The sequence below is a fragment of the Prionailurus bengalensis genome, chromosome D4 (genome assembly GCF_016509475.1).
Source record: "Prionailurus bengalensis isolate Pbe53 chromosome D4, Fcat_Pben_1.1_paternal_pri, whole genome shotgun sequence".
NCBI classification, from domain to species: Eukaryota; Metazoa; Chordata; class Mammalia; order Carnivora; family Felidae; genus Prionailurus; species Prionailurus bengalensis.
The window spans coordinates 73,717,283-73,744,730 of record NC_057359.1 but is presented as its reverse complement, the minus strand read 5'-3'; the positions used below and the strand labels follow the sequence as shown (position 1 = coordinate 73,744,730).

At 49.6% G+C, this 27,448-nt stretch overlaps 1 protein-coding gene across 3 annotated transcripts in view; it reads right to left on the bottom strand.

Annotated features, from left to right (window-relative positions):
- RGS3 (regulator of G protein signaling 3) overlaps positions 1-27,448 on the bottom strand; it is a 140,556-nt gene that overhangs the window by 96,346 nt on the left and 16,762 nt on the right. The window contains exons 1-5 of one of the 3 annotated variants that reach the window (XM_043565896.1): positions 25,838-25,997; positions 11,516-11,566; positions 9,343-9,401; positions 8,214-8,311; positions 7,151-7,219 (exon numbers count right to left, since the gene is read on the bottom strand). In XM_043565896.1, the coding sequence (XP_043421831.1) occupies positions 7,151-7,219; positions 8,214-8,311; positions 9,343-9,401; positions 11,516-11,566; positions 25,838-25,916 (356 nt within the window). In that variant the 5' untranslated portion in view covers positions 25,917-25,997. Of the gene's footprint in view, positions 1-7,150; positions 7,220-8,213; positions 8,312-9,342; positions 9,402-11,515; positions 11,567-25,837; positions 25,998-27,448 lie in introns of those variants that run through there. The other 2 variants (XM_043565895.1, XM_043565887.1) reach the window with 2 other exon arrangements.

Here is a 27,448-nt window from a genome sequence, read left to right as displayed (position 1 = left end):
CTGTCACACCTGCCCTGCTGATGCACACTCCACACCTGGCCGTGCCTCACCAGCTCCTGCCACTCTGCTACTCCCCCTGCTCTCTCCCCCTGGCCCCATTTCCTGTGGCCTGGGCTCCACCTGCTTCCCCTCTTCCTTGCCCCCTCCCATCAGACAAAGCCATATTAATAATCTACCCAAAGAGGCCAGTGTGCTCACCCTGGGTCAAGCAACCCTTCCACACCCATCTCGCCAGCCCCCACCATCGGAAACAAACGTGCCTCCCTCCTGGGAAGCGGCCAAGTCAGCACTAAGTGGCGGTGACCCTGGCAGACACTGATCAGAGCTGCCATTCCAGAAAAGCCTTGTCCAGACTTTACCAACGTCCTCACCGCCAATTTAATTTTGTTTGTCAACACATTCAAGAGCAACCCAGCTGGTATCGAGGTGCTCACACTGCCTTGCTACACACTTTCCTTTCACACTGGCTATGGCTGTAACTCTCTGAATCTCCAGGCACAATGCTTTAGCTGTAATACAGGCTGCCTCTCCTCTTGCTCTTCAATAAGTGGAATTTTTATTCCCTGGTGCTTAGAGAATGCTAAACGGTTAATAGCCTCCCATGAGCTTTGCTTCCTGCTAAGGGGCCTCCAATGATTTCATGCTAATTCAGGCCAAGTAAATTGTCACAATTAATGTCCATAAGCAGGAAACTCTCTCTAAGTGTTCTTCAATTAGCTACTCCTTTAAGCCTGAAATCTTTGGAGGAAGAAAGACTTCTTTTACATGTAATCTGAGTACACAGCAATATACCAGTCAGCTTATAAACTTGGGAACTAGGGCTCACCCTGGAGACTGCCTGAAAATTTCACCAGCACAAAGTCTCAGGGGCCAAGCCTTGGTTACTTCTGAATGCTAAACCCTGAGCTCAGGGCTGGGTGCACTCAGTGAAGGCCTGACAAATGGATGAATCCATCATGCCCACGGTTGGTTGGCAGGCACTGGGCAAGGAGCCGCAACATTAAGGAAAGAAGACAAACATGCAGGAATTTAAATAGCAACCCAAGACAGCAATACAAAGGCTGTAACTAGACAGGGCGAGATGGACAGATGAACAGCGCAGGCAACAAATGCTGAAAGCTTGGGGAGGCAAGAGCTGGTTTAGGGCTGAAATGCAGGACGAAGGCCTGAAAAGTTAAGCCAAAGAGAGTAAGAAGAAAAGCACCTCAGGCAGAGGGAACAGCCAGCACAAAGGCTCAGAGATAAAGCTTCATGGAACACTCATGGGGAATGGTATTTGGCTCAGTTGCCTTTTGAGCAGAGGATTAGAGACCCACTACAAGATGAAACGCAGGGACACCTGGGTGGCTAGGTCGGTTAAGCATCTGACTCTTGATTTTGGCTCAGATCATGATCTCACAGTTCATGAGTTCAAGCCCTACATCGGGCTCTGTGCTGACAGTGCGGAACCTACTTGGGATCGTGTCTGTCTCGCGCTCTCTCTCTGCCCCTCCCCCCACCTCTCAAAAAATAAACTTAAAAAAAACAACAAAATGAAAATGCATTATTTTGAGGGAATGCATTTTAATTCTCTTTCTCAGGGGCCTTAAACTATTTCTGTTACACGGTTACACCATTTAATATCAATTTTATTTTTAATTGGATGGCTTAAATTGAACACATACTTTTCCATCCATTTTTTTCTTTCCTTTTCTTTCCCTATGTCTGGTCACAAGCTCTCTAACATTATGGCACTGTACTTGGCATGAGAGTCCTGTTTGGAAAGTAGATTAAAGGACAGAGAACACTTAGAGTACCCAGGACAGGGCATGACACACAGCAGGCAGACTCCCCATAAATGTACATACTCTTCGCATAAAAGATGATGTGTTTCAAACACGTGTGTGTGTTTTGTTCTTTTTTTAACTTGGTGCGTGACATTACAACCCTAACACTGTTCTCTGGCCACAGATTCTGAAAGCACTATGATTGATACTAGAAGCTTCAATCTGTTCTGCGCCATATCACCAAACAAAACTTTTAGTTTTTTTTAAAGGACACTTTTTAAAATATTTTTTTTTTATTTTGAGCGAGAGTGTGCATGCACGCGTGTATGCACAAGCAGAACAGGGGAAGAGACAGAGGGAGACAGAGAATCCCAAGCAGGCTCTGCACTGCCAGCGAGGAGCCCCATGCAGGGCTCAAACCCATGAACCGTGAGGTCACGAACTGAGCCGAAACCAAGAGTTGGACGCTTAACCGACTCAGCTATCCAGGTGCCCCCAAACAAAACTTTTAAATAGCCAAGTTCCATAGTCAGTGATATTAAGGAGTTACTGTTAATTGTCAGGCATGATAGTGGCATTGTGGTTGTCTTTTTAAGCCATCTTTTAGAGAGATATATATAGATGAGATGATGTCTAGGATATGCTTTAAAATAATCCACTGGAGGAGGGGAGAATGCGTAAGATTGGCCATACATTGATAATTGCTAACGCTGGACTATGAACATATGAGGGTTCATTATATGATATTTTCTATTTTTGCTTATGTTTGAAAATGTCTATAATTTCTTGAAAACCCACAAAGCCTGAAAGCTGAATATCTTAGCATTTTTCACTGCATTTCACAGTTGAGGAAACTGAGGCCGGGAGCAGGGAAGGAACTTACCCGAGATCTCATAGTGAGTTGGAGCCAAAATCTCCGCTCTAAGGCCTGGTTCCCCTCCCCTGGTTCCCACTGTGTCCCCATGACATCAACCAGCCCTTCCCCAGAACGTCTCTGTAGACCATTTTGCTCCCCATACACAAGTTTATGGCCATCACTGAAAGGATCGTGAGAATTCGTGAAACAGATGCTTCCCTTCTATCTCCCGTTTCGAAACATAACTGCCACATGTTCAGCTGGATGACTTACGTACAACCGCGTTATAAATGCCACGGGAAGCAGCCCAGCCTCCGAGGAACAAGTGTCCTGACACCGACAGGGTACAGCTTCAGAGTCATTTATCGCCTGTGCGACACAGTCAAGTGTGCTATAATGTGGTTACGACCACACAGGTTTGGCGCCAGGCTGCCAGGACTTGAATCCTGTTTCCACCACATCCTAGCTGCATTAGCTTGGGCAAGTTACTTAACCTCTCTGTGCCTCTGTGTCCTCACGTGTAAGAGAGAGACAACAGGAATACCTATTTATACCGTGTTGTGAGGACTAAGTTGGACAACGCCTAGAATATGGTATGTAATGTCCACACACAGTGCACATTAAGAGCTTAATTGATAACCTCAGGGAAGTTCCTTAACCTTTGTAAGCCTCAGTTTCCTCTTCTATGAAGAGAGGGACAGTAATAATTCCTACCTCTCAGGGTTGTTACAAGGATTAAATGAGATAATGCATGTAAAGTGCTTGGCCACAGAGTTCAATAGATGTTTGTTTCCTTTCTTCTGTAATTGTCTTTCGTGTTGGTAAGTTGCGTGTCCGTCCTTTGGGGAAGCACAATGTGATCTGAGAGCGTTCCGCAGGGCAGAAGCTTCCTGCCATTGCTCTGCCTGCCTCCCCCAGCTCAGAGGTCTTTCTCGCTCAGAGACGGGTCAACACTGCGCCTCCCTGCGGCTGAGCGGGCCTCCGTGGGGCTGGCGATCTGTTCCGTGGCAGGCCTGTCGGAGCCTGCCCTGCCCCTCTTGAGCTTTGGGTTGGGATGGTGACCACGAGTTCAACTGTGTTTGGTTTAATAAGGAATCTCACTTTCCCAAAATAGGCAACAAGTGGAGACACTGCCTCTGTCACACTGCCCCGCTGGGCGCTGACTCACTTTCCCCGGCCTCGCTTTCTTTTCCAAAAACCGTGAGCTGCACTCTGCCTGGCTCGCTCTGGTCTCCCAGGAGGGCAGACCTCAGTGGCAGATCCCAGGGTGGTGCCTGCCTCCCGCACCTGCTCCCCTCCTTGCCTCCATCTGGTGGGCTCCCCAGGCATGCTCTGTCCCGCCGACACTCCTCCTCTGTCTTCTTCAGGCTTTCCTGTCAACATGGGCTTCTGACTCTTGAGCCTTGGCACTCACAGTCATCCTAGGTGGTCCCACCTACTCAGCCCTTCACCTTGGTGGCCATGGCTCCCACACCTGTACCCGGCACAGACCTCTCTATCCCCTGAGCTCTGTGTCAGCAAGGCTGCCCCCCTACACAGCTCCTATCTGGCTGCTCTCCAGCCCCTACATCTCTGTGTATCCGAAGCTGGTTCCCTCCCCCTCCAGGGCACACTGGTTTGGTTGGGGACACCACCCAATACCCAAGAATGATCCCTGACTTCCCCTGCTGATGTCACAGCCAAACCACCGCTAAGTGCCGTTCACCTAATCTCCTAAATCTGTCCTGGGTCTGTCTCCTTCCTCTCCATCCCTAAAGCATCTCTCTCACAGATTACTGCAAGGATCAGCTAGCTCCGCCCCAGCCTTCCAAAGCCCTACCAGGATGACAGATCTAGAACACACAACTGTCATTCCCCCTGCTCAACACCCCTCAGTATCTCTCCACCACCAGCTTCCCAAACACCAAGCTGGCGGCATGAGGTTCCTTCAAGAACTTGTGTAAATGCACATCCCTCATCCTGCCCATGAAGATTTGGGCTGAGTCCATCTGATGTGGCACTTGGAAACCTGGGTTCCTTGCAAGCATCCCAGGAGATGCTGGCGCAAACCTGGGATTAAGAACCACCGGCCCTTAGGAGGAAGCTCATGCACCAAAGAACACCTACAGAATCATGTGATTTGGCTGACATCAACCCTTCGTCTTATCTCTAGCTGGTCCCGGCTTTGTACTTGACCCTCCTACAACACCAGTGAGTTTGGCGATTCCTCCCCACTCTTGCCCTGCCCTGCTCTCTCTACTCTGCTGGTTTTCTTCTGTCCTTTTGCTCGTACGCCAGGAGGCAGTATAGTGTTAAGAGTGAGGACTCTGGGGTCTAACTGTCTGGGTCCCCATCCTGGCTCTACTCCTCACTGGCTGTCTGACCTTGGGCAAGAGACTCCCTTTCTTCCCTTCAGTTTCCTCTTCTGAAGATGTAGGGCAAAAACATACTCTTCTTAAGAGTTAAAAATTAAATGAGATGACGCACTGTCATCTCCTGGCTTGTGGTCGACACCCAGTAACTGGTTGCTCTGGTGAATCAACGTGATGCCTTCCTCCTTACCCACACCTCCAAGTCTCTACCAGTGATCCTCTTAAGAGCAGGACAGTCTCTGACTGACCCTCTGTGTCCCCGGCATCTAGAACAACGCTGCCACATTGGTACCCAGGAAATGGCAGCTGAAGGAGTGAGTCCTACAGCACCATAAGCCCCATTCCATGAGAAAAAGTAAATGCTCTATTAAAAGAAATATCCTTCATTATGAAGGTTGAATAAGGCTCAATTTTGAAAAGCATACCAGCTATAAAATAGAAGATACTAAAAAGCATTCAACCCCAGGGGTGCTTGGGCGGCTCAGTTGGTTGAGCGTCCAACTCTTGATCTCAGCCTGGGTCCTGATCTCACAGTTCATGGGATCGAGCCCCACATCAGGCTCTATGCTGACAGCATGGAGCCTGCTTGGGACTGGGATTCTCTCTCTCCCTCTCTCTCTGTCCCTTCCTCTCTCTCTCTCTCAGAATGGAGAAGCTTAAAAAAAAAAAAAAAAGAGGCATTCAGGGCACCTGGGTGGCTCAGTTGGGTAAGCATCCAACTTCAGCTCAGGTCATGATCTTATAGTTCATGAGTTCAAGCCCTGCCTCGGGCTCTGTGCTGTCAGCTTGGAGCCTGGAGCCCCTCCCCCCACTCACTCTGTCTCTCTCTCTCTCTCTCTCTCTCTCTCTCTCTCTCTCTCTCAAAAATCAATAAACATTAAAAAAAATTTTTTTAAAGCATGCAACCCCAAAATAATTTTCTAGTCTAAGCTGGTGAGTGGAGCTGATTTTTATTCACCAAGCTACTTTTCCGGTCACCAGTTGGTTCTATGATTACTCAACAAACGCTCTAGTCATAGGGTCCCCCAGATTCCTTGGACTGCACCGGGTGGATGAACCCCTACTGCTCACAATGGGCCATGGCACTCAGTCCACGTGCTCTCACCGCCTTTGTCTGGAAGCTGACTCTCCCTGTCACCCAGCTCTCCTCTGCTGTGCTGTACGAAACCCCATGCTGGTGACAACATCCGGCCTCCTGTACCCTGGGCAGCAAGACCAGCCTGCTTGGACTCTCCTACATAAAACCTCTGCACCTCCTACGCTGCCTCCTCATAGCAGCCTGAGCCCAGCATGCATATCCCTGCCTCCTCACCTTTGCTCATGCAAAACCTTCTCTCCTCGTCTTATTGATCTCTGCCCCAAGTTCCAAATCCCATGTTTTCCATTAAGATTTCCTTGGGGCGCCTGGGTGGCTCAGTTGGTTAAGCGGCCGACTTCAGCTCAGGTCATGATCTCACGGTCTGTGAGTTTGAGCCCCGCGTCAGGCTCTGTGCTGACAGGTCAGAGCCTGGAGCCTGTTTCAGATTCTGTGTCTCCCTCTCTCTGACCCTCCCCCATTCATGCTCTGTCTCTTTCTGTCTCAAAAATAAATAAACGTTAAAAAAAAAAATTAAAAAAAAAAAAAAAAGATTTCCTTGATCACCTCAGCCCACGATGAACTTCCCTCTTCCTCTTCCCATACTTACTGTCCTTATTACTTATTCATTCTTTTATTCGTTCAAACAATATTTACATAACATCTGCGTGCTAGGCACTGGGTACAGCGATGACTAAGAAAGAAATGGGCCTGTTTTCCTAGGAGCTTTGCTCCTGTGGAGCTGAGCCTGTGTCTATTGTTACTATAATTTGTATCTGTGAAGCACCTGGCGTCCCTTCCTGAAAGTGGGCACCTGGAGAGCAGAGTCCACATGGAGGCTGGCTGGCGTCCCTGGTGGCCAACCCAGTGTCTTGTCGACGCCAAGGGCACAGCAAATGATTTTGGACAACGCGATCCTTAGCGTCGCCTGGAGAGACAGGGACCCAGGGGCCGGCAGCCTCTCAGATTTAGCGTTGCCACTACTACTTATTCATCCAACAGATATTAACCGAGTCCCTGCCGTCTGCTGGCCGCCCGGCCACCGGCAGCCACCCGCGGGCTCACAGCGGGCTCTCCCTTCCGGCTCAGCACCTCCCCTCACCTGGAGTCACCTGCCCTGTTCCACACAGTGACCAGAAGGCGCTTCTGTTCATCTTCCTCTTGGACAAGACTGCAAAGCAAACCACACGGCCAGGGTGTTAGTAGGGCCGAGCTCCAGGCTAGACCCCTGGAGCCTGTCAAATTGCAAAATTTACCAATAACCTAAACACAACCATAAGAAGCTGGTTAAGGAAGCTCAAATGCCAGTAGCGTGGGAGGTAGGTATTCACATGCACAGAAGAGTTTACATTATATGGTTTGGGACAAAAGGGAGGTCACCGTGTAATACTATAGAACAATTCCATTTTTTTGTAAACACCTACACATGCCCAGACATACACACCCACACAGACTCAAAGATCTGAAAAGAAAGAAGCCGAGGCGTGTCATGAGTCGTAGGGCTTGGGGCGTCTTCTCGTTTCTTTGTTTATGCTGGCCTATTCTTCTACCATAAGCAAAATTACCTCGTGTAATTTGAAAAAAAACAGAATAATCTTAACTTTCACCAACAAAATATGAAACGTCCATTTCCTTCCCAGGGCCCCAGAGTTCATGGATGGGGGAAGAAATAATAATAACAGTAGTAGTAGTAATAATATTAAACAGCAAGAGCGGACACTCTGTTACACTGTCGCATTTACACCTGAGCTCTCTGAGGAAGGTAGTGTCATAAGCCCATTTTACAAACACGGAAGCTGAGGCTCAAGGAAGTTAGCAAATTTCAAAAGGGGGAGGGATCCCTCAGCTTGGAAAATTTCTTCTACTGAAAGAGAAGGCTTGGCCCGAGGCACACTGGGAAAATGCATCCTCTCCAGGGGCTGCCAGCCTCAGGCTGGGCACTCTGGCTGTGAGAACCAGCCAAGTGACACCTTATCACCGTGGACCTCGCTGCTGGGCCGGGTGCCAGGGATGCAAGGACATACGTGAACAAGAAAACAAAGGCATCCTTTAGAAGTCCCTGTTTTTCTGCTTAGATAGACTTCTAGATTTGGCAAAGAGAGCTGTTTCCAGATAAACACTCCTTCCCTCTCCTCTCGAGGGCCTGGCTTGCCCCAGACTCTTACAAGAAGAAGTGCTCGCGGAAGACCGGCTCTCTGCAGTCTCGAATGGTCTGCGTCTTCTGGCGACGGAGTCGATGATTATCTTCAGGGATCAAAGAAATCTTGAATTGGGGAAAAGTAAGCGTGAGATGATTACTTGTGGGACACAGAATCACAAAAGTCCTGCAGTGGACTCTGCACATCTCCCAAGTGAAAACCTTCCCAGGTGTCCTTCAAACCAGCCTCTGCAGAGGACAGAGGGGAGTCCTCAGTCAGATGCTGGGGAACAAAGAGAAACCCCAGCCGAGGCACTGGAGTCAGATGCGGGGACAGGGCCCCGCAGCCGGCAGCCACAGGCCCAGCCATAGATGGGGTATACCTCAACCGGCTCTACTCTCCAAGTGTGGGCCTCTCTTATAAGTTCCCTGCAGCTGCTAGGTGCTCCCTCACCAGAGGCTCCGGGTCGGCCTCTGGTAAGGCCCCAAATCCACACTCTCGCCCTCTGGCTGCCCTTGCCCTGCCTCTGCTCCTGCCCTGCTCCTGACCAAGTCCTTGCCCCCAGGGGCCCTGACCAGGCTTTGGGGAGAACATGGAAGGGTGCATCAGGGCCGGCACCTGGCATCCCAGCTGCACACTCTGGGAGGCGCCTGGCCTTTGGTTCTGGCTGGAAGTAGGCCCTCCACCCTTCGGGGCCTCTGTCTTCACTACAAAGGCCCCACTCGGATGGATCTTCTAGGCCTCAGAGATACTCCCTCCCCTCCACCACCCAAACCTGCTGCCTTGCCTCCGGTTTTGCCAGGGAGAAGTGTGAAAACATTCCTTTTCATGAGAGGGCTTGGGATTTTCTGTGGATTTCCATCACCCACACATTCACGGTGCTCACCCACGTGGATGACCAAGATCACCTATAAGATTCCAGCTCTGGCAGGAAGGCTTAGGCACCAAGCTGGGCGAAGGGAAGGGCCTATCCTAGCTCAGGGCCTCATCACTGGCCCTAATAAATGCCTACTGACCAAAGAGTGAGGCGGTCGCTGCCACTTCGAATGGCACCGGGCCCACAGATGTGCTGAGACCTTGGGACTCAGACTAGTGACATAGTCCCTTACCGTCCCCCATGCCACCCACCCCCACCCCCACCTCCAGCTCAGCATACCTTCACGTAGGGATCACAGATGCCAGGCTCTTTGCTCATCAGGCCTTTGCCTTCTATAACTAAACAGAGAATGAAAATATTGGGGTGAGTGGATAGGAAGGATTATTACTAGCCCCTACCATGTATAACAACCACTGGCTATTAACCCCTCTCTGGTCTAGTCCATTCCCACCATCTCCCACACGCAGGCGGCACCCTCACCGAGACGTGGCAGGGTGCACTCAATTCCCTGAATCTTACAGTTGAAAGAGAACATAAAATTTATTGAGTTTAACCCCTCATTCAATGGGAAAGATGAGACTGCCCGGGGACCCAGAGACTGTAAGAAACTTGCCCAAAGTCACAGAGTAATCAGAGCGATAGGAATCACACAGCTGGGTTTAGATCCATATCTCCTGACTCCCAGTCTGGTGCTCCTTCCTCCACACGAGACTGCCTCCCGGGATGGAGGGGCCAGGCTGGAGATCTCAGTCTGCCCCGTCAGCTGCGCTGTGGCTGGTGGACAGTGTAACACAACAGGCAAAAGCCTGGGTCCAGAGACAGCCTGTGGTCCTGGGTCCACAGACCAACGCAAATGCCAACTCACCACTTAGGAGACAGGAGAGCTTGAGCAAGTTGCTTTGTCTCTCGGCAACTGAATTTGCGATTTAAAAAAAAAAATTTTTTTTAAGCTTACTTACTTATTTTGAGAGAGAAAGAGCAAGGGAGCAGAGGAGGGGCAGAGGGAAAGGGGGAGAGAGAAAATCCCAAGAGGGTTCTGCGCTGTCAGCACAGAGCCCGATGTGGGGCTCACGCTCACGAATCGTGAGATCCTGACTTGAGCCGAAACCAAGAGTCAGATGCTTAACCGACTGAGCCACCCAGGTGCCCCTGAATTTGCTATTTTTTAATGGTGGAGTGATAATAAGACAATGGTTAGTGATTATAACATCTGCTTCATGTGGTAGTGGTGCTGGTTACATGAGAGAATGTATCTAAAGTGCTTAGCAGAGTGTCTGGCAAGCAAGGAACTGCTCAAGGAAGGTTTGCCAAAGGAAAAAATCGCACTAAATAAAAGCCAGGGGCAGGTGGGAGGTGAGGAGCAAGACTGATCTCGAAAGCGAGCACCTCAGCCCATTTGCCTGAGGTCTGCAGAAATCAGGCAGCAGGTCCGACAGAAGCAGAGCCTCTTTGCTGTTTTCTTCTCTGTTCCGTTTGGGCTGGGCCCTGGGGTTTGGTTCCAATGGGGCTCCCAGAGTCTGAGGCATGAAGCACATGAAGTCAAAGGAGAGAGAGGAACAGGCTGGAAGGGATGAAGAACTCTAAGACTGGGGTGAAGCCAAAGCAAACGGCGCAGGACAAATGAAGTGGCGGAGGCCAAGATGCATTTTGCAAAATCTGTTTGCACAGCTGTTGTCAGGCTCTGGTTGGCAAAGAACCCCCTTCTGCCGGTCGTTGGGAACTTCACCTTGGGCCCTCCCCAAGGCCAGGACCGGAGGACCCCAGGCGCCTGCTGGTCTACTCTGCCTGGTGTCCCAGCTACTGTCCCTGTGTGCACCCTGCCCCTCGAGGGCGTGGGCCTGGGGGGCAGGCTCCCCACCTGAGGAACCCTTGGGTCTCCCTGGCCCCCAGAGCAGGTGGGGCAGACATGGCTGCTGCCCCACTGCACTTCTCGGACAGACCAGAGTGACACAGCGTAGTCAGAGCTGCGATAAGGACACAGAGGGGGAAACAACATACTCAGGTAGGTCAGGCGGTGATTCCCAGAGGGAAAAAAATGAAGCAAAATGAGCCTTCCTTCCTGAGTCTTAATGATGATGAAGGCAGGCATGTATCTTGCAAAATCAGAGGGAGGGAGAGCTGTTTTTCAAAAGACATTCAAAAAGAAGGCAGCCTATTTCAGACACAAGAAGTAGTGGGTACAAAGGCACATAGGCATGAGCAAGCTTGATGCCCTCAAGGGGGACACAACACGAGGTGGAGGGAGATTTTAACAGCAAGAACCACGAAGGCTGGAGAGACAGCCAGGGCTTGCTGGGCTAAACGGAAGAGTCCAGGCAGCAAAGGCCATGGCAGAAGCCCGGTAAGAACTTGAGTGCTGGATGGAAGGACGAACAAATGGATAAATGGACAGGTACAGTGTAAAGTCCTCTGCGTGGCATTTAGGACCTTCATGGCCTGGCCCCATACTCACTGTGGAGCAGCAGAACCCGGTCCTGAGCATCGATCGACAGCTTCAGCTGACCTAAGGAAACAACAACAGAAACAACTTCACCTCGTCTCCTCGCTGGGTGAGAAATGGGGTACAGAGATGGGAATGTTCTTTTGTTCATGTGAAGCAATTCGAAGATCCATTCAGTCTCTGGGTTGGAAGGGAGCTCAGAAGCCTCTTAGTTCAGCCTCCTCAGAACATCAGAAGTCCCTTCTGCAATACACCCAGCAGTGGTTCTCCAGCCCAGGCTTACACCCCTCTGGTGATGGGGAGCTCACTACTTTACAAGGAAGTGCAGGCCAGTGCTGGAGAGCTCTCGCCACTGGGACAGTTGGAAAAGTTATTGCATCCACATCATCACAAGCCTAGATTGGAGAGTTAAGGAGCCTGGGCCTTGGTCAAGAGTCCATGGGAGGGGGTGAAGAGGTGAAGGGGGAGGTCAGGGAAAGCCCTGCACCGTGACAGACAGTTAGCTGTGTTCTGGTAGGGCAAAAACAACACAAGGGCAAGGAACAAATGATTTGGGGGGAAAGCAAAAGAAATGAGATCAAGTGTGGGCAGAGAATTCCTTCAAAGTTGATGCTATCACCTCCAGTCATTCCACAGAACCCTGATCTCCCTAAAGAAAAAATAAGGAGGCTTTCTGTGGCATTGACATAGAGCTATGCTACTCAAAGTGTGGTCTGAGAACCACCAGCACCAGAAGCATCTGGATGAGAGTTAGAAATGCAGACTCTCAGGGCACCTGGGTAGCTCGGTCGGTTAAGTGTCTGACTCTTGACTTGGGCTCAGGTCATGATCTCAGGGTTCATGGGATTGAGTCCCGTGTCGGGCTCTGTACTGATAGAGTGGAGCCTGCTTGAGAATCTCTCTCTCCCTCTCTCTTTCACTCTGCCCCTTCTGCCCAAAAACTAAACATTTTTTTTAAATGCAGAATCTTAGGCCCCACCCCAGGCATACTGAATCAGGATCTGCAATTTAACTAGATCCCCAGGGAGGCACAGGTACATTAAAGGCTGAGGAACCCTGCACTAGAGCTCACCAAAGAGCCTCTGAACATGTCTATAAGCCTGGAAAAGACCCTCTTAAGCATGAGACAAAATGCAGAGGCAACAGGGAAAGAGAGAACTCTTAACTCCATAAAAATTTTCAATGTCCATTACAATTAAAGATATCATAAACAAGGTTATGAGAAAATACCATAGAAAAATAGACAAAGGTCATGATCCGGAAATTCAGAGAAGACAAAACAGCCAATAAACATACAAGAAGATGCTCAACCTCACAGAGATCTGGGATACGCAAATTAACAAAATACCATTTCCCATCAATCTGCTCGGCAGGTCATTTAAAAGACAGATAATGTTGGGGCGCCCGGCTGGCTCAGCTGGTGGAGCATGTGACTCTTGATCTTGGGGTTGTGAGTTCGAATCCTATCTTGGGTGTAGAGATTATTTAAAAATAAAATCTTTTTTTTTTAATTAAAAAAAACATTTTTGAATCTTTTTTTCTTTTTTTAGAGACTGAGAGAACATGCACAAGAGGGGGACAGGGCAGAAGATGAAAGAGAGAGAGAGAGAGAGAGAGAGAGAGAGAGAATCTTAAGCAGGCTTCACACTTAGCGCAGAGCCTGACACAGAGCTCAATCCCACAGTCCTGGGATCATGACCTGAGTGAAACCAAGAGTCCAGATGCTCAACCAACTGAGCCATCCAGGCACCCCAAAAATACAATCTTTTTTAAAAATTAAATTAAAAATAAAAGATAATGTCAAACGTTGGTTAAAAATGTAAGAAAACAGGTACTATCACACCCTGGTGGAAATGTAAATGGAGGATAATTTCTGGCAGCATTTGCTAGAATTTAATTGTAAATGTCCTTCAGCCTAGGAATTCTACTTCCGGGTAACTATCATAGACAAAAACGCACACACGAGCACAAGGCTGGCTCTCCAACACTGTTTAAAATAAGGAATAACTGGAAACACCTGAAATGTCCATCAATATGAAAATGGTTAAAAAAGCTATGTCTAGCTGTGCTATAGAATGAGGGGGCTGTTATAAAAAATGGGGGGCTCTTTATTTCCCAGCATGGGAACATTGTTGTGATAAGTGTTTAAGAAAAATAAGCAAATTGCAGAACAGTACAGATGGCATAAGGGTGTGTGTGTGTGTGTGTGTGTGTGTGTGTGTGTGTGTGTGTGTGAAATTAAAAACAGGGATCCCCTCTAGGGAAGGGACAGAATTAGAGGGAGGGAAGTCAAGAGGAACTTAAATCTACCACTATTGTTGCTTCAACAATGCAAATTATATGAACTATCGCACTTCTATAATTTAAAATAAGAAGAGGGAACACGGAGAGAAGGGAAGGAGGGAAGAGGAGAGGGAGGGAGGGGGAAATGTAAACATAACAGAAGGGCCAGGGCTGGAAAGCAGGGGAAGAATCAGGAGCTGGTTTTTCCCCCAGCTTTTCTAAATTTTTTTAAAGACAATATAAAAACAAAACAAAACATTAAGTCATCCTCACAGATGCCCAGTGGCCCTTCAGCATGGACTGAGGAGAGGAGGACCATACTCCTCTTCCGCAATGACGTGCTGAAAAATTTCCCCAGTCCAGTAGACTCTTCTTAGAACCTCAAAAAGCCACTGAACTCAATCTACCCAGTGGACACCACTGGGGAGGCAAGGAGGATGCGGCAGGGCCTCCCAGCCTGCAGCAATCCCACACATCAACCAGGAAGCCCTTGCATCCATGACAACCCTGTCGCACAGCCATCAGCCTCTGCTTGATCACCTCTGGTGATAGGGAGCTCACTTCCTGCAGTGGGAGCCCTTTTTCTTTTGCGATAACTCTGATGGTTCAACGTTCCATCTCATGTTGAGCCAGGAGTGGCCTCTCAGTAACTTTCATTGCCCAGCTGTGGTTCTGCTGTCAGTCTCTGGGCTCTCTCCTCTAGATCTAAAGCCTAAAGTCCTTTCACCGCTCCTCGTGCCACAGTGACACCCCCTCAACATCCCAACCGTTCATCTCTGGACACGCCCCGTGAAACTGGGACTGTGGCTGGGGCTTGTGCTTTGCTGCCGGCTGGAGGAAGGCCAGGCAGGGTTTGGAAGACAGAAAGAAGGGAAATTGTGCAGCAGTCCCCCGACCACTGTGACCTGGAAACCTCTTGCTCCTCGTACTTTGGGGTGCTGAAACTGCAAGCCCAAGCAATCCAGGCTCCAGGAAACCCCTGATCAGCTCCTCGCCCATCAGAAATTCCCGCTGCTCTCCTGCCCAGGACACGGATCTCAGAAGCCCGGAGGCCTGCTCCAGTTCCAGCCCCGACTTAGCCTCCTCTCTCTGAGAGCCACATTGTCCCCAGTTGTGAGGTGGAGCTAATAACAGGGGTTACTGCACTCGCCAAGCTGTGTGCGGATCAGATAATGCTGAAGGGTGAGGAGGTGAAAGGCGCCAAGAGAACCCATGGTGTTATTAGCTCAAGATCTGAGCAATTATCACTTTGGCGCTCTCTGGGGCTGAGAAATCTCCTACAGAAACTGGGCCGGATCCAGTGTGGGGTGGAAGGTTTTGAAACAGACAAAAATGGCCAGCGGTCACAGATCGGATTTCGTTAACCCAAAGGCAACTCTGTTTAACACCAAACATTTTTTCTGAAATGATTACCAGTGCAAAGCCGGCTTTGGCCCACACACATTTGGCTTTCCGAAGTTGTAAGAATCACTGAGCTGCACAACACCATCACCTATCAACAACCCTCTCGCAGAAATCGGGATGGAGAAGCCTCCCAACACAAGTGCTCGCTAAGTCCATTTGACAAACATTTGCCAGGCACCTGCATGGGGACCTGAGTCAGGAAGATCTGAATGGCCCAGTGCCCGCCCTCAGGGAACTCACAGCAAGGCCAAAAGTGGAGCTGGAGCACAGGACAGGCCTGGAGCAAAGTCTGACTCAGACATCAGAGGAGTCTATGCAGCTGCCCTTCCAGATCTTGCCGTGCAGGTCTCCTCGGGGAGGATCAGCATGCTCTGTACCCTGTTACAGCACAGAAACCAAGCCCAGCAGGCCAGGCTCAGACCCCCAGCACAGGACACACCCTCCCCCAACCTATCCTTGGGCTCACAGAGAAGGGCAAAATCAAGAACGAGACGATCCCCGCCCCCCACCGATACATGGCCATGCCTGTCCCCTCTGCTTCTCCCATTCCATCAAATGGTTGTGCCTCAAGGGCCCTGAAGTCATCTTACCCAGCCTCCTCAATTGGAAGCCAGAACGGTCATGCCTACATATGGAAGGTGACTTTGCCCTGGGCCCAGAGTGACCAGAGTAAGGCAGGCCGGAACGGGAGACCAGAATCCTGCCCCAACTCTAGTACTCTTGCCTGTATACCAAGTGGGTCTTCTGGAGCCACCAGTGTGCCCCACTGCATCTGTGCAGTGCAACCCTGGGATTCAGGAGCAGAGAGAGACATCAGGCACAGGACAAGGTGCCACAGCTTTGCTGGAGAGGCCAAGAGGAAGCCAAAAAGGAGGGCAGGCTCAAAGAAACATCCCCAAGTCTAAAGAAATAAACCACTGAGGGCGGGTAGGGGGTGGGGTGCCTGGGTGGCTCAGTCAGTTAAACGTCCAACTAGATCTCATGGTTCATGGGTTTGAGCCCCACGTCAGGCTCTGTGCTGACAGCTCAGAGCCTGGAGCCTGCTTTGGATTCTGTGTCTCCCTCTCTCTCTGCCCCTCCCCCATTCGTGCCCTGTATCTCTCTCCCTCTCTCTCAAAAATAAACATTAAAAAAATTTAAAAAGAGGGGAAAAATAAAGAAACCACTGGGTAAAGGGGAATTCAAGGGGCTCCTGGGTGGCTCAGTTAGTTAACTAAAGTTGGCCCAACTCTTAGTTTCGGCTCGGGGCATGATCTCACAGTTTGTGGGTTTGAGCCCCGTGTCCAGTTCTGCGCTGACAGCATGGATCCTTCTTGGGATTCTCTTTCTACCCCTTCCCTGCTCACATTTTCTCACTCTCTCTCTCAAAATAAATAAATAAACATTTTTATAAAGGGCGGGGGGGGGGGGGGGAGAAGCCAGGCTGAATCCCTGGGTATCTGCCTATCTAGGTAACCAAGCCTTTCACCGGCCCCTCAAATCTCTGATCTTATCAATATCCCCACTTTCCCCCCCCTCCCGCCCCCCCGGATCAGGGAGTGGCCTGTGACAGTGCCCGGGAATGTTCAGGCTGAAGGGCCTGAAACCATCCTTATTGGGGTGTTCAGAGGCCCTGGATATGGCATGCCCCCAATTTCCATGGGCTGGTGTTGGGGACCAACTCTGCAAAGGGTGGGGCTGAGAAGCTGCAGAAAAGCACGGAGCCAGGGCCCAGAGACAAAGGAAGAGCAGACAAGGCCACACGTGACAGGAAAAACACTAGGTAACAGTGAGCTTCGGAAGGCACAGAGAAGGTACAGGTTCTGCTGGCCCAGGACCCCGGGAGTTCAGACTCACCGGGCCCTGGGGAAAAAGGGGTATGGAAGCCAGCTACAGAAATTCAATCTGACAAACCTCACTCTGTCGAGGACCACCGGAAGATGAACTCTGACTCTCAGAACACAGTCAGGGGAGAGACATACTCAAAACACAAAGCAAGAAGATGGGGCGGCACACCACTGCTGGACTCAGGGAGCAGCAGGAACGTGTGCTAGAGGGAGCTCATGGCACCCTGGGGTCTACAGAGAACATCGATGAGGGGCTTGGCCGGCTAACGTGAAGCAGCGGTCATCCAAACCCCAGTTCACCTCCAAAGCAATTCCCCATTTATGAGCTGTCATGTGTCGAAAGCCACAGTAAAGGGGATGACATCAGGGAAAAAATGCACAAAGAAGGTTGGGTCTACATGGAGCCTAGCCAGCCGCCAACACTCCATTTGTGGGGACAAGGCTGCACCCCAAGCTGTGTGTACAGGAGAGCGGGAGGCAGCCAACCCTCTCTCTGTGATCCTGGGCTGTGTGACCCACACGGCAGCCTGACGGAGGCTCAGAGAGGGTTACACATGTTTACGCATTTCACTTTCTGCCCCCTAAAGGAGAAATGATAGGCTGCAGGGGTGACGGGGAAATGGGAGCCATCCAGTCTGGGCATGCAGCCCTGTGGAGCATTTCAAGTGTCTGTTCTTTTGAAGAGGGAGAATCTTGAGTTCCATTCAGAGAAATGGTCTGGCTTCGGCTGGTGCCTGCTGGCAGAAGGAGGCCTGCAGGGCAAAGGGGGTAGGGGGCGGCGGTGGCATAAAGATGATGATGGGCCAATCCAACCCCTCTCCTCTGACTCTCCACTTCCTGTGAGACCCGACATTAACCTGGTTTCCCCAGCTGTTTTTCCTTCCAGGAATAAATGGCTCTGGCCAGCACACGTCAGCTAACATCTTCACAGCAACGCCTCTGAGCAGCCCCTGAGCAAAAACCACCCAGCAAAGCCATTCCCAAAGTCTTGACTCACGGAAACGGGAGATAATAAATATTCGGGTTTTTTAAGCAATAGATATTGGGGTACTTTGTTGTGAAGCAATAGGTAATTAATATATACCCAGATTGCCTCCATTTAGGTAACAAACCTGATCTCAATTCTGAGGCCATTTTTCAATTTTAAAAATTGTTAAGAGGGGCATCTGGGTGGCCCAGTCAGTTGTGCATCTGATTTCGGCTCAGGGCATGATCTTACGTGATCGGTGAGTTCGAGCCCTGTGTCGCGCTCACTGCTGTCAGCACAGAGCCCACTTCAGAGCCTCTGTTCTCCTCGCTCTCTGCCCATCCCCAGCTGTCACTCTCTCTCTCAAAAACAAATAAACATTAAAAAAAAATTGTTTTTAATTAAAATTTTTTTAAGAAACTACAGTTCTAAGGGGCGCCTGGGTGGCGCAGTCGGTTAAGCGTCCGACTTCAGCCAGGTCACGATCTCGCAGTCCGTGAGTTCGAGCCCCGCATCGGGCTCTGGGCTGATGGCTCAGAGCCTGGAGCCTGTTTCCGATTCTGTGTCTCCCTCTCTCTCTGCCCCTCCCCCGTTCATGCTCTGTCTCTCTCTGTCCCAAAAATAAATAAACGTTGAAAAAAAAAAATTAAAAAAAAAAAAAGAAACTACAGTTCTAAGATAAATCAGCATATTATGACTGAGGAAACAAAAGTCCTTCCATTTCTGAGGTCCTTGGTTTTCTCAGTAAAGAATTTTGATAGATTCAAGCCATACTCATGACCCATTAAACTGCAAAATCTGGAATTGTCCTATGTTAACCCAAGCCCAGCCTATTCGTGAAAATGATTCACCTGCAGAGCAAATGATTTTCTTTTATATTCATTTGTGTACAATATCATACATAATATATAGAAAATTCACATTATTCTGCCTTTCACGATTTTCCTTTAGATTTTATTATAATGATTTTAATTCCAACATTTCCAGTGTCACCACATTTTATGAATTTCTCCCCACCCTTATCTATTTCATATTACAGACTTTTTCTCTATAGTTAAATATGTCATTTTGTAATGACGAGCATCTGTTACATCCTTGCTGATGGCATTAAGCCACACGATGAAGTCAATAATTTATTTTCATTCTGTTTTACAGTTGTGTTCTTTTCTTTAATTAATTAATTTATTTTGAGGGGGGAGGGGCAGAGAGAGGGAGAGAGAGAATCCCAAGCAGGCTCCACACTGTCAGAGCAGAGCCCAATGTAGAGTTTGATCTCACAAACTATGAGATCATGACCTGAGCCAAAATCAAGAGTCGGACACTCAATTGACTGTGCCACTCAGGCGCCCCACAGTTGTACTCTTTTTTTTTCACTATCAAAGTTTTCCAGCAGAACAAGCCTCATTTGGAAAACACAAGAGAGGAAGCCCAGAAGGAACCATGAGTAAAGCACGGGTTTTGGAGTCAGTAAGACCCGGCTTGGATCCTGGTTCCACCACTGATGATCCTGAATCACTATATCTTCTGTTTCCTCATCTGTACAATGGAAAGAATAATAATAATTCAGCTCTGAGAGGGTTATTGTAAAACTGAGAACTAATGTATGAGAAGCACCTGGCAAACAGAAAGCACTCTCACTGATATGACAAAAGGAAAGATGGAGGGAAGGAAAAAAGAAAGGGAGGAAGGGAGGAAGGAGGGAGGGATGAAAGAAGGAAGGAAACAAGGAATAGAGGAAGGGAAGAAGGGAGGGAGGGAGGGAGGGAGGGAGGAAGGAAGGAAGGAAGGAAGGAAGGAAGGAAGGAAGGAAGGAGAGAAGAAAGGGAGAGAGGAAGGAAGAAAATGAGGGAGGGAGGGGGAGGAGATGAAAAGAGTAAAAACGACTCAGAAAAATTAGAAAATACATGCAGGGGACTTCTATTTCTGGAATGACACACCCACTGAGGAAAAATCTAGAAAAGCTGGAGAAAATATTTAAAAGCAGCTTCTTGGAGATACAACAAGACAGAGAGGAACTACAGAGCAGACTCAGGGAGCATGGAGGTCCATGGAATGAAGTTTAATATTTGCCTGGACTAATTCTCTCCTTGGGGTGTTTTCAAATTCCAGAGAGATGACGGAAAGGCCAAGAGGCTGAGCAGAGTTTCTGTCTGCCTCACAGGGCAAGAGGAACAGGAGTTGGAGACTAGGGCCTGTTGAGAGTGGGGTCCTTCTGAGCCCTGACCTTTTGGGTCAGAACCCTAAAGGGTGGCTCCCCAGGAACAAATGAACCATGATGAGACAGTTCCTCAGGGCACTGAAGCTCAACTTCAAATTATCCCAACCCGTAACATTACGACTATCCCAGATTTCTAGTCACCTCAAGCACCTGGCAGAAGCAAATAGAGATCTTTTTGCAGGAAGTTATCACCCTAGGTCTGCACTAAAAAGCAAAAAGCAACTCTGTGCCTGCTATTTACAAGAGACATAGCACACTTAGAATGTAAAGAAACAGAAAGACCAGCGCCCTTGGGTGACTCAGTCAGTTGAGCGTCTGACTTCGGCTCTCATGGTTGGTGAGTTCAAGCCCTACATCTGGCTTGCTGCTGTCAGCATAGAGCCTGCCTTGGATCCTCTGTCTCACTCTGTCTCTGCCCCTCCCCAACTCGTGCTCTCAAAAATAAATACACATTTAAAAAAAAGAAACATAAAGACCAACAGAAATAAGGTGGAAAAAGATACACCAGGCAATTCACTGTTCAGCAGAAGAAAGCTGGATAGTGATGTTAATGTCTGGAAAAGTAGACTCTATCTCCACTAGAAATAAAGAGTAGGCTTCTTAATAATTAAAGTTTCAGTTCACTACTAAGATAATAATTCTAAATGTGTATGCTCTTAATATTGTTTCAAAATATATAAAGAAAAAACTGACAACTATAATGACAGACAAATGTATAACCATAGCAGGAATTTTAACACACCTCTCTTGGTAACTGATAGAACAAACTGGGGGAAAAGATTAGCAAGGATGTTGAACATTTGAACAACAGGGCACCTGAGTGGCTGAGTCAGTTAAGCGTCCGACTTCAGCTTGGGTCATGATCTCACGGTTCATGGGTTCGAGCCCCACATTGGGCTCTGTGCTGACAGCTAGGAGCCTGGAGCCTGCTTCAGAATCCGTGTCTCCCTCTCTCTCTTCCCCTCCCGCACTTTTGCTCTCTTTCCATCTCTCAAAAATAAATAAATGTTGAAAAAAATTAAAGAAGAATATTTGAAGAATATAATTAGCAAACCTGACCTAAACCCGACACATACAAAACTACTATGCCTAACTACTACAGAGCTTTTCTTTTTCTTTTTTGATATTTATTTATTTTTGAGACAGAGATAGAGCATGAGCAGGGGAGGGGCAGAGAGAGAGGGAGACACAGAATCCGAAGCAGGTTCCAAGCACAGAACCTGATGTGGGGCTCAAACTCATGAATCACAAGATCGTGACCTGAGCTGAAGTCGGACGCTTAACTGACAGAGCCACCCAGGTGCTGCACAAGTACACACAGAACATTTATAAAAACTGACTATATCCTGATCCACCAAAGAACTAAAAAGACGCAGAGTATATTCTCGGACCAAAATGTAGAATAAAGAACAAGAGAGGCACCTGGGTGGCTCAGTTGGCTAAGCGTCTAACTCTTGCTTTCAGCTCAGTTCATGATCCCAGGGTCATGGGATCAAGCCCTGCATTGGGCTCTGCACTGAGCATGGAGCCTGCTTGAGATTCTCTCTCTCTGTGTCCTTCTGCCCCTCTCCCCCACTTACTATCTCTCTCTCAAATAAATAAATAAATAAATAAATAAATAAATAAAACAAAAAAGAATAAAAATATTACCAGAAAATCCCCAGTATTTGTAAATTAAAAAAATATGCTTCCAAATAATCTAAAGACTTGAGAAAGTAGGACTATGAAAATTGGAAACTATTTTGAACTGAGTGACAAAGAAAAAAACTACATGTCAAACTGGATATCGGCAATCTTGACCCTCATGAAAGTTACACAGATATTTGCTTTGTGATAATTCACTGAACTACACATTATTTGGAGGAATGTTTTTCTGTGTGTGTGTTATATTTCATAATACAATTTAAAAAAAAAATAGGAGCACCTGGGTGGCTCAGTCGGTTAAGCCTCCGACTTCGGCTCAGGTCATGATCTCATGGTTTGCAAGTCCGAGGTCCCCGTCAAGATCTGTGCTGACAGCCTGGAACCTGGAGCCTGCTTCCGATTCTGTGTCTCCCTCTCTCTCTGCCCCTCCCCCCTCGTGCTCTCCCTCTCTCTCTCTCTCTCAAAAATAAATACATATTTTTAAAAATTAAAAAATTAAATTAAATTACAAAATACAGCAGAGGGGTGCCTGGGTGGCTCAGTTGGTTGACAGTTGGACTCTTGATTTCAGCTCAGGTCATGATCCCAGGGTCATGGGATCAAGCCCCATGTCAGGCTCAGTGCTGAGCGTGGAGCCTGCTTGGGATTCTCAATCTCTCTCTCTCTCTCTCTCTCTCTCTCTCTCTCTCTCTCTTTCTCTCTCAAATAAATTCTTCATTTAAAAAATAGAACAGAATTGGAAAAGAGGAGGGGCCAGAAACTGAGAATTTCTGAACACTCCCAAGCAAAAGGACCCCAGATGACAGAACAGCCAGTAAATGCTGAGGACGCTGACCAGCAAAGGATGGGGTCCTGAGAAGTAGTTGGAGGAGCTTCCCAGCCAAATCCAGGAACTGTGTGTGTCCCCGGCTCAGAGCAGCATGGGAAGCCAGGGGCAGCTGGCAGGGCCAGGTTGCAGCCTCCAGTTCAGGGCCTCACGCACACTGCCCAACACGCTGAGCAGCTAGCTGGCCTCTGTTCTACAGAAAATGCATTTGTCATCTCTGGAGGAGTTGGGTTCTAGGCCCAGTTTACATACACACTCCCCTCTCCTGAAGCCAGAATACCTCCTTAGAAGACAGTGTATGGTCAACTAATGTTACTCAAATATGCCTCTTATCGAGGGACAAGGCGCTGTACCCATGCGCATGTGCAAGCACACACACACACACACCCACACACACACACACTACATAAACTTCGCCATGTACAATACAGTACTCTCCCTGGAAGGAATTTTGGTGAAACCAATTTATCTGTTTATAACTCCAGAGATCCCAGGGGGTGCCTGGGTGGCTCAGTCGGTTAAGCATCTGAATCTTGGTTTCAGCTGAGGTCATGGTCTCGTAGTTCGTGAGGTTGAGCCCCACATCTGGCTCTGCAATGGCAGTGCAGAGCCTGCTTGGGATTTCTCTCTCCCTCTCTCTCCACCCCTCCCCAGCCTGTTCTCTCTCTCTCTCTCTCTCTCTCTCTCTCTCTCTCTCTCTCTCTCAAAATAAATCAATAAACATTTAAAAATTATAATTCCAGAGATCCTGGAAAATTAGCTCCCTTTGAATATTTGTGCTCAGCCAGCCATCGGGTAGGCAGAACCTTCATGTGGTTCTACCAGGGCAAAGCCCGCTGATGAAGACCAGGACTACCTGCCATGCTGGGAAAAGGCCAGTGAACCAAGGAAAACTTAGCAAAGACCTTCACGTTAAGAGAGTTCATGCTGGCTACCAAAACTGACTAAATCCACAGCTTGCAAACCTGGCTGATCATTAAAATACTTGTGTGCCTTCTTAAAATTACAGATTTTCAGGCTCCACCCTAGACCTATGAAGATCCTAGGAATCTGTGTTTTTAACAGACTCGCCAGGTGCTTCTGATAAGTGTCCAGGTCTGGGAATCACTGATACGAATCTTCATTCATGAGCAGACAAGCACAGATCACACCGTGCATGAAGAAAATCAGCCGCCTGAAAGAGGGGCAGTGTTTGTCAAGGAAACAGAATTTAAGCAGGAAACGGGAAAGAACTTTCCAGTGTCAACCTGTGTCCTCGGGGAGATGGGAGAGGAGACTGCATACATTAAGAGCAGGAGGCTCTCCACCCCACAAGGTTCCTGCCTGCTGCTGTACACTCAGGTCACAGTCACTGGTTCCAGTAGAAGCCTTCCCAGATAACCATCCGACCCAGCCCTGAGGCCACGGCTGGGCGGGGAGAGGAGGGGATCCACTCCCTGCTGGTCTGGACACTCCCCGACTTCCCACATCTCTGTCAGGATGATTAATTCAATAGAAGACTATAGACTGATGGTAGGGAATAGTCACGCTGTACCAGTAAGGAAGAGAAATGGATTCTAAGACTGTACATACAATATGGTCTCAATTCTTTTAAAATTAAACACACCCCTACACACACTCACACACAAGTCTGGAAGGATATAAAACAAATTGGTAACCCACAAAGGTCTTTTCTAAGGAATCAGAGTACAGGGGATTTTTCACTTTGTTCTTTTCACTAAGTTTTCAGCAATGAAGCCATCTTACAGCAATAATAATGAGGGGGGGAAAAAGGAATGAAATATATATTTACTTTTAAATCAGCACACAGCTAAGATAATAGGGCCTCACGGCTCCGTGACACTTTCCTGACGACCCCAGCTCCACGAATTCAGGTCATCCCAGACACCCCCTTTGTCTGGTAGACTCCCACATCCCAGCAGGGTTCATGGGAATCGGGGGGATTAAATGAGATAAAGCTCTTGACACAAGGCTCGGCACATGGTAAGTGCTGGACAGATGGTGGCTATTTCATTACCCGCATTGTTCCTTCCACCCACCAGACCCGTAAATTCCAGGATGCCAGACCACAGGCCAGTTCTAGGGGTGAAGCCACTGCTTTTTTATCACTCCCTCTGCTCCTAGAGAAAAGGACAGTTTGTAAGGAACCCAGTGTGCTGGCAGAGGTAAGCCTGAGAATAGGAGAGCCCCAGGAAGGGCCTGACTCCCGGAGTGTTCTGTCTATGAAACCTGGGCAAAGTCCAGTATGTGGCAGTAACTGCCCCAACCTTTATGAAAAAAACTGAAAAAATGCTGGACAAGCTGTCTCAGAAGGTTTGAACTCAGGTACCAACCAGTCTGGCTCACTGGGAGACCTTCCTCTCTCTGGATCTCAAGTCTGCACAGAGGAAATATCACCCAAATATCACCCACTCTCCACAGGGAGTTGCAGACCCAGTGAGGAAACGCAGAGCTGTGAAGGGCTGTGTTCCTGGGACAGGGCTGTTTTCTCTATTATGGCTACCTGAAAGGCTGGGTTTGCCCAGGCTGTTGGGGCACTGCTGCCCCGCTGTTATTTGGGGGAACCCAATCCTGCTATCTAGGGGTTTGGGGGCAGGGACCCGCTGCCCATTGCTCTCAACCTCAGGCTCTCAGGGCAGCCCCGTGATCCTCCTGAGAGCCTGGTCACTCCTGAAGAAGAGAATTCTCCCTACGTGCTGTGAGTCCGACATCCACTGGAGCTTCCAACGCGAGCCCACAAGGAGCCAAGGCCACCCGGGCTGACCTGGCACCTGTCCTGTCCCTGAGCCAAAGGAAAGAGGATGGAGGAGGCCTTGAGATATAGTAACAAGACCCTGATTTAACCCTGAACTGTTGGCTAGAGGGAATCTCCAGTGGAGCAAACCGGGTCTCTGAAAGATGAACTGAGGCGTGATGATTCCAGCCAAGTGAGGCACAGCCAGCCACACTTAACACCACTGGCCAGGCAGCAGGTGCTGCGCCCCGTAGCTCGCTCAGCCTGGGTCCGTGTGCCTTGAGCTCCTCCTGGGCACCCACAGGAGGAAGGGGCCAGAGGAGGTACCCGCTGCTGCCAGCCTCACCTATCACGGGGCCGGGGGTGGGGACCTTTCCGGGCGCTGAGCGCAGGGAGAAGCAGCCCAGGCAGCCAGCCATCCCGGGCACTTACCAAAGGTGGTGAGGTAGAAGGACAAGTCCGGGTGGGCACGCCGGCTCCCGAGGGAGACGCGGTGCAGGGAGCGCTCCATGGCGTCCTGCTTCCGCCTGCCAGGAGCGCCCGTAACCCGAGGCGTCTGTGTTGCTCCCCAGTTACCGAGGCAGCAGGTTCACCCGCCCCCGCCCCGCGCCAGTGTCCCGGAGGCGGGAGCGGGAGGCCGGCTGCAGCGCGCGTTTGAATGGGCCGGCGCGCCGGGCCCTGATTGGCCCGCGCAGGTTTGAATGGGGAGGTTTCCACCTGACCGATCAGACGCCGGCCCCAGGAGAGGAGGCGCTGGCGCCCCAACAGCGAGGGCAGCGGCCACAGGGGCAGCCGGGTGGCCGTCCTCCCAGCTCCCCACCGCAGCCCTCCCCGAGGAGCCAACAGGACTGGGCGGCCACACCGGGGCTCCTGGCTCCAGGACCGCTCCAGGCTGGAAGTGCCAGCCCCATGTGAGGCCCGCGGCCGCTGGCGTGTCCACGCAGGCGGGCTTGGCCTGCTCACCCAGCTCCCCTAGGCCAGCAATTAGCCAGGTTTGTAACCTGCTTTGAAGCTCAGACCTGTAATCACCGGACCCAAGCAAGGGCAAAAGGAGCCTCCTCCCGGCCCAGTGCAGTGGGGTTTGGAAAAGTGTTCATGCTTCAAGCCGCCCCTTCCCAAACTCTGCCCTATCTGCCCCTTGACCCTCCTCTTGGATGAGAGCAGCCTGGCACAGGTCCAGACCAAAGCAGCTTGCTCCAGCCAGCCTCACAGCCACCCCCGCCATCCCCACCCCCCATCTGCAGCCTGGTGCCCTGGAACTGGAGCACAGGCCCTCAGTAGCTAAGGGGACAGAAACGCACAGTATGCACAGAGGGTAGGCGCTTTCAATATCCAGAGCCAGGTACCAGGAGGCAGAGGGGGAAGGAAGGTCAGTCCCTGCACTGCTTTGTCAGCAAACATTCATGGAACACCTCCTGGGAATAGTTTCACACCAAGACATCTGCTCTGCAAATCTCTGACTGTTGCTGCTGTAGGAGGGAAAGCTGCTGGTGGTCTAAAAATGGGAGGTGTTGGAAGTTGCCAGATGGATATCTGTGGCTAGGGGATCTACTCAAGACAAGGTTGGAGGATGCAGGAGAGAAAGTGGGGAGAAGAGTTATATGTACTGAGTAACAGGCGCGAGGGGCTGAGCTGGGCAATTTACACGCATCATCTCATTTCATCTTCACAGTGATCCTAGAAAGAAGCAGCTCCACTCTGCCAGGGATACATCTGAACCTCAGGCAGAGAGGGTAGGTGACTTGTCCAAGGTTGGCGGAGCTGAAATTTGAACCCAGGCCTGCCTGCCCAAAAGGCCGTCCTCTTATCTGTTCTTTGGCCTCCATGCCTGCCCCATGGCCAACAGCAAGTGTAGACTGGAGACTTGCCTTCTTGAGGCAGGTAAGGAAACTTGAGGCCACAGGGCCAGCTGTTTACCAGTGGGGAGCAGAAACTAGAGAAGGAGGCCTGAAATCAGCAAACCAGTGGTCAAGTGCAAATGAGTCACGTAAAGGCCAGTGGATTGTTTGAAACCTGGCATCTTGTGAAGCCCTGCTCTGCCCT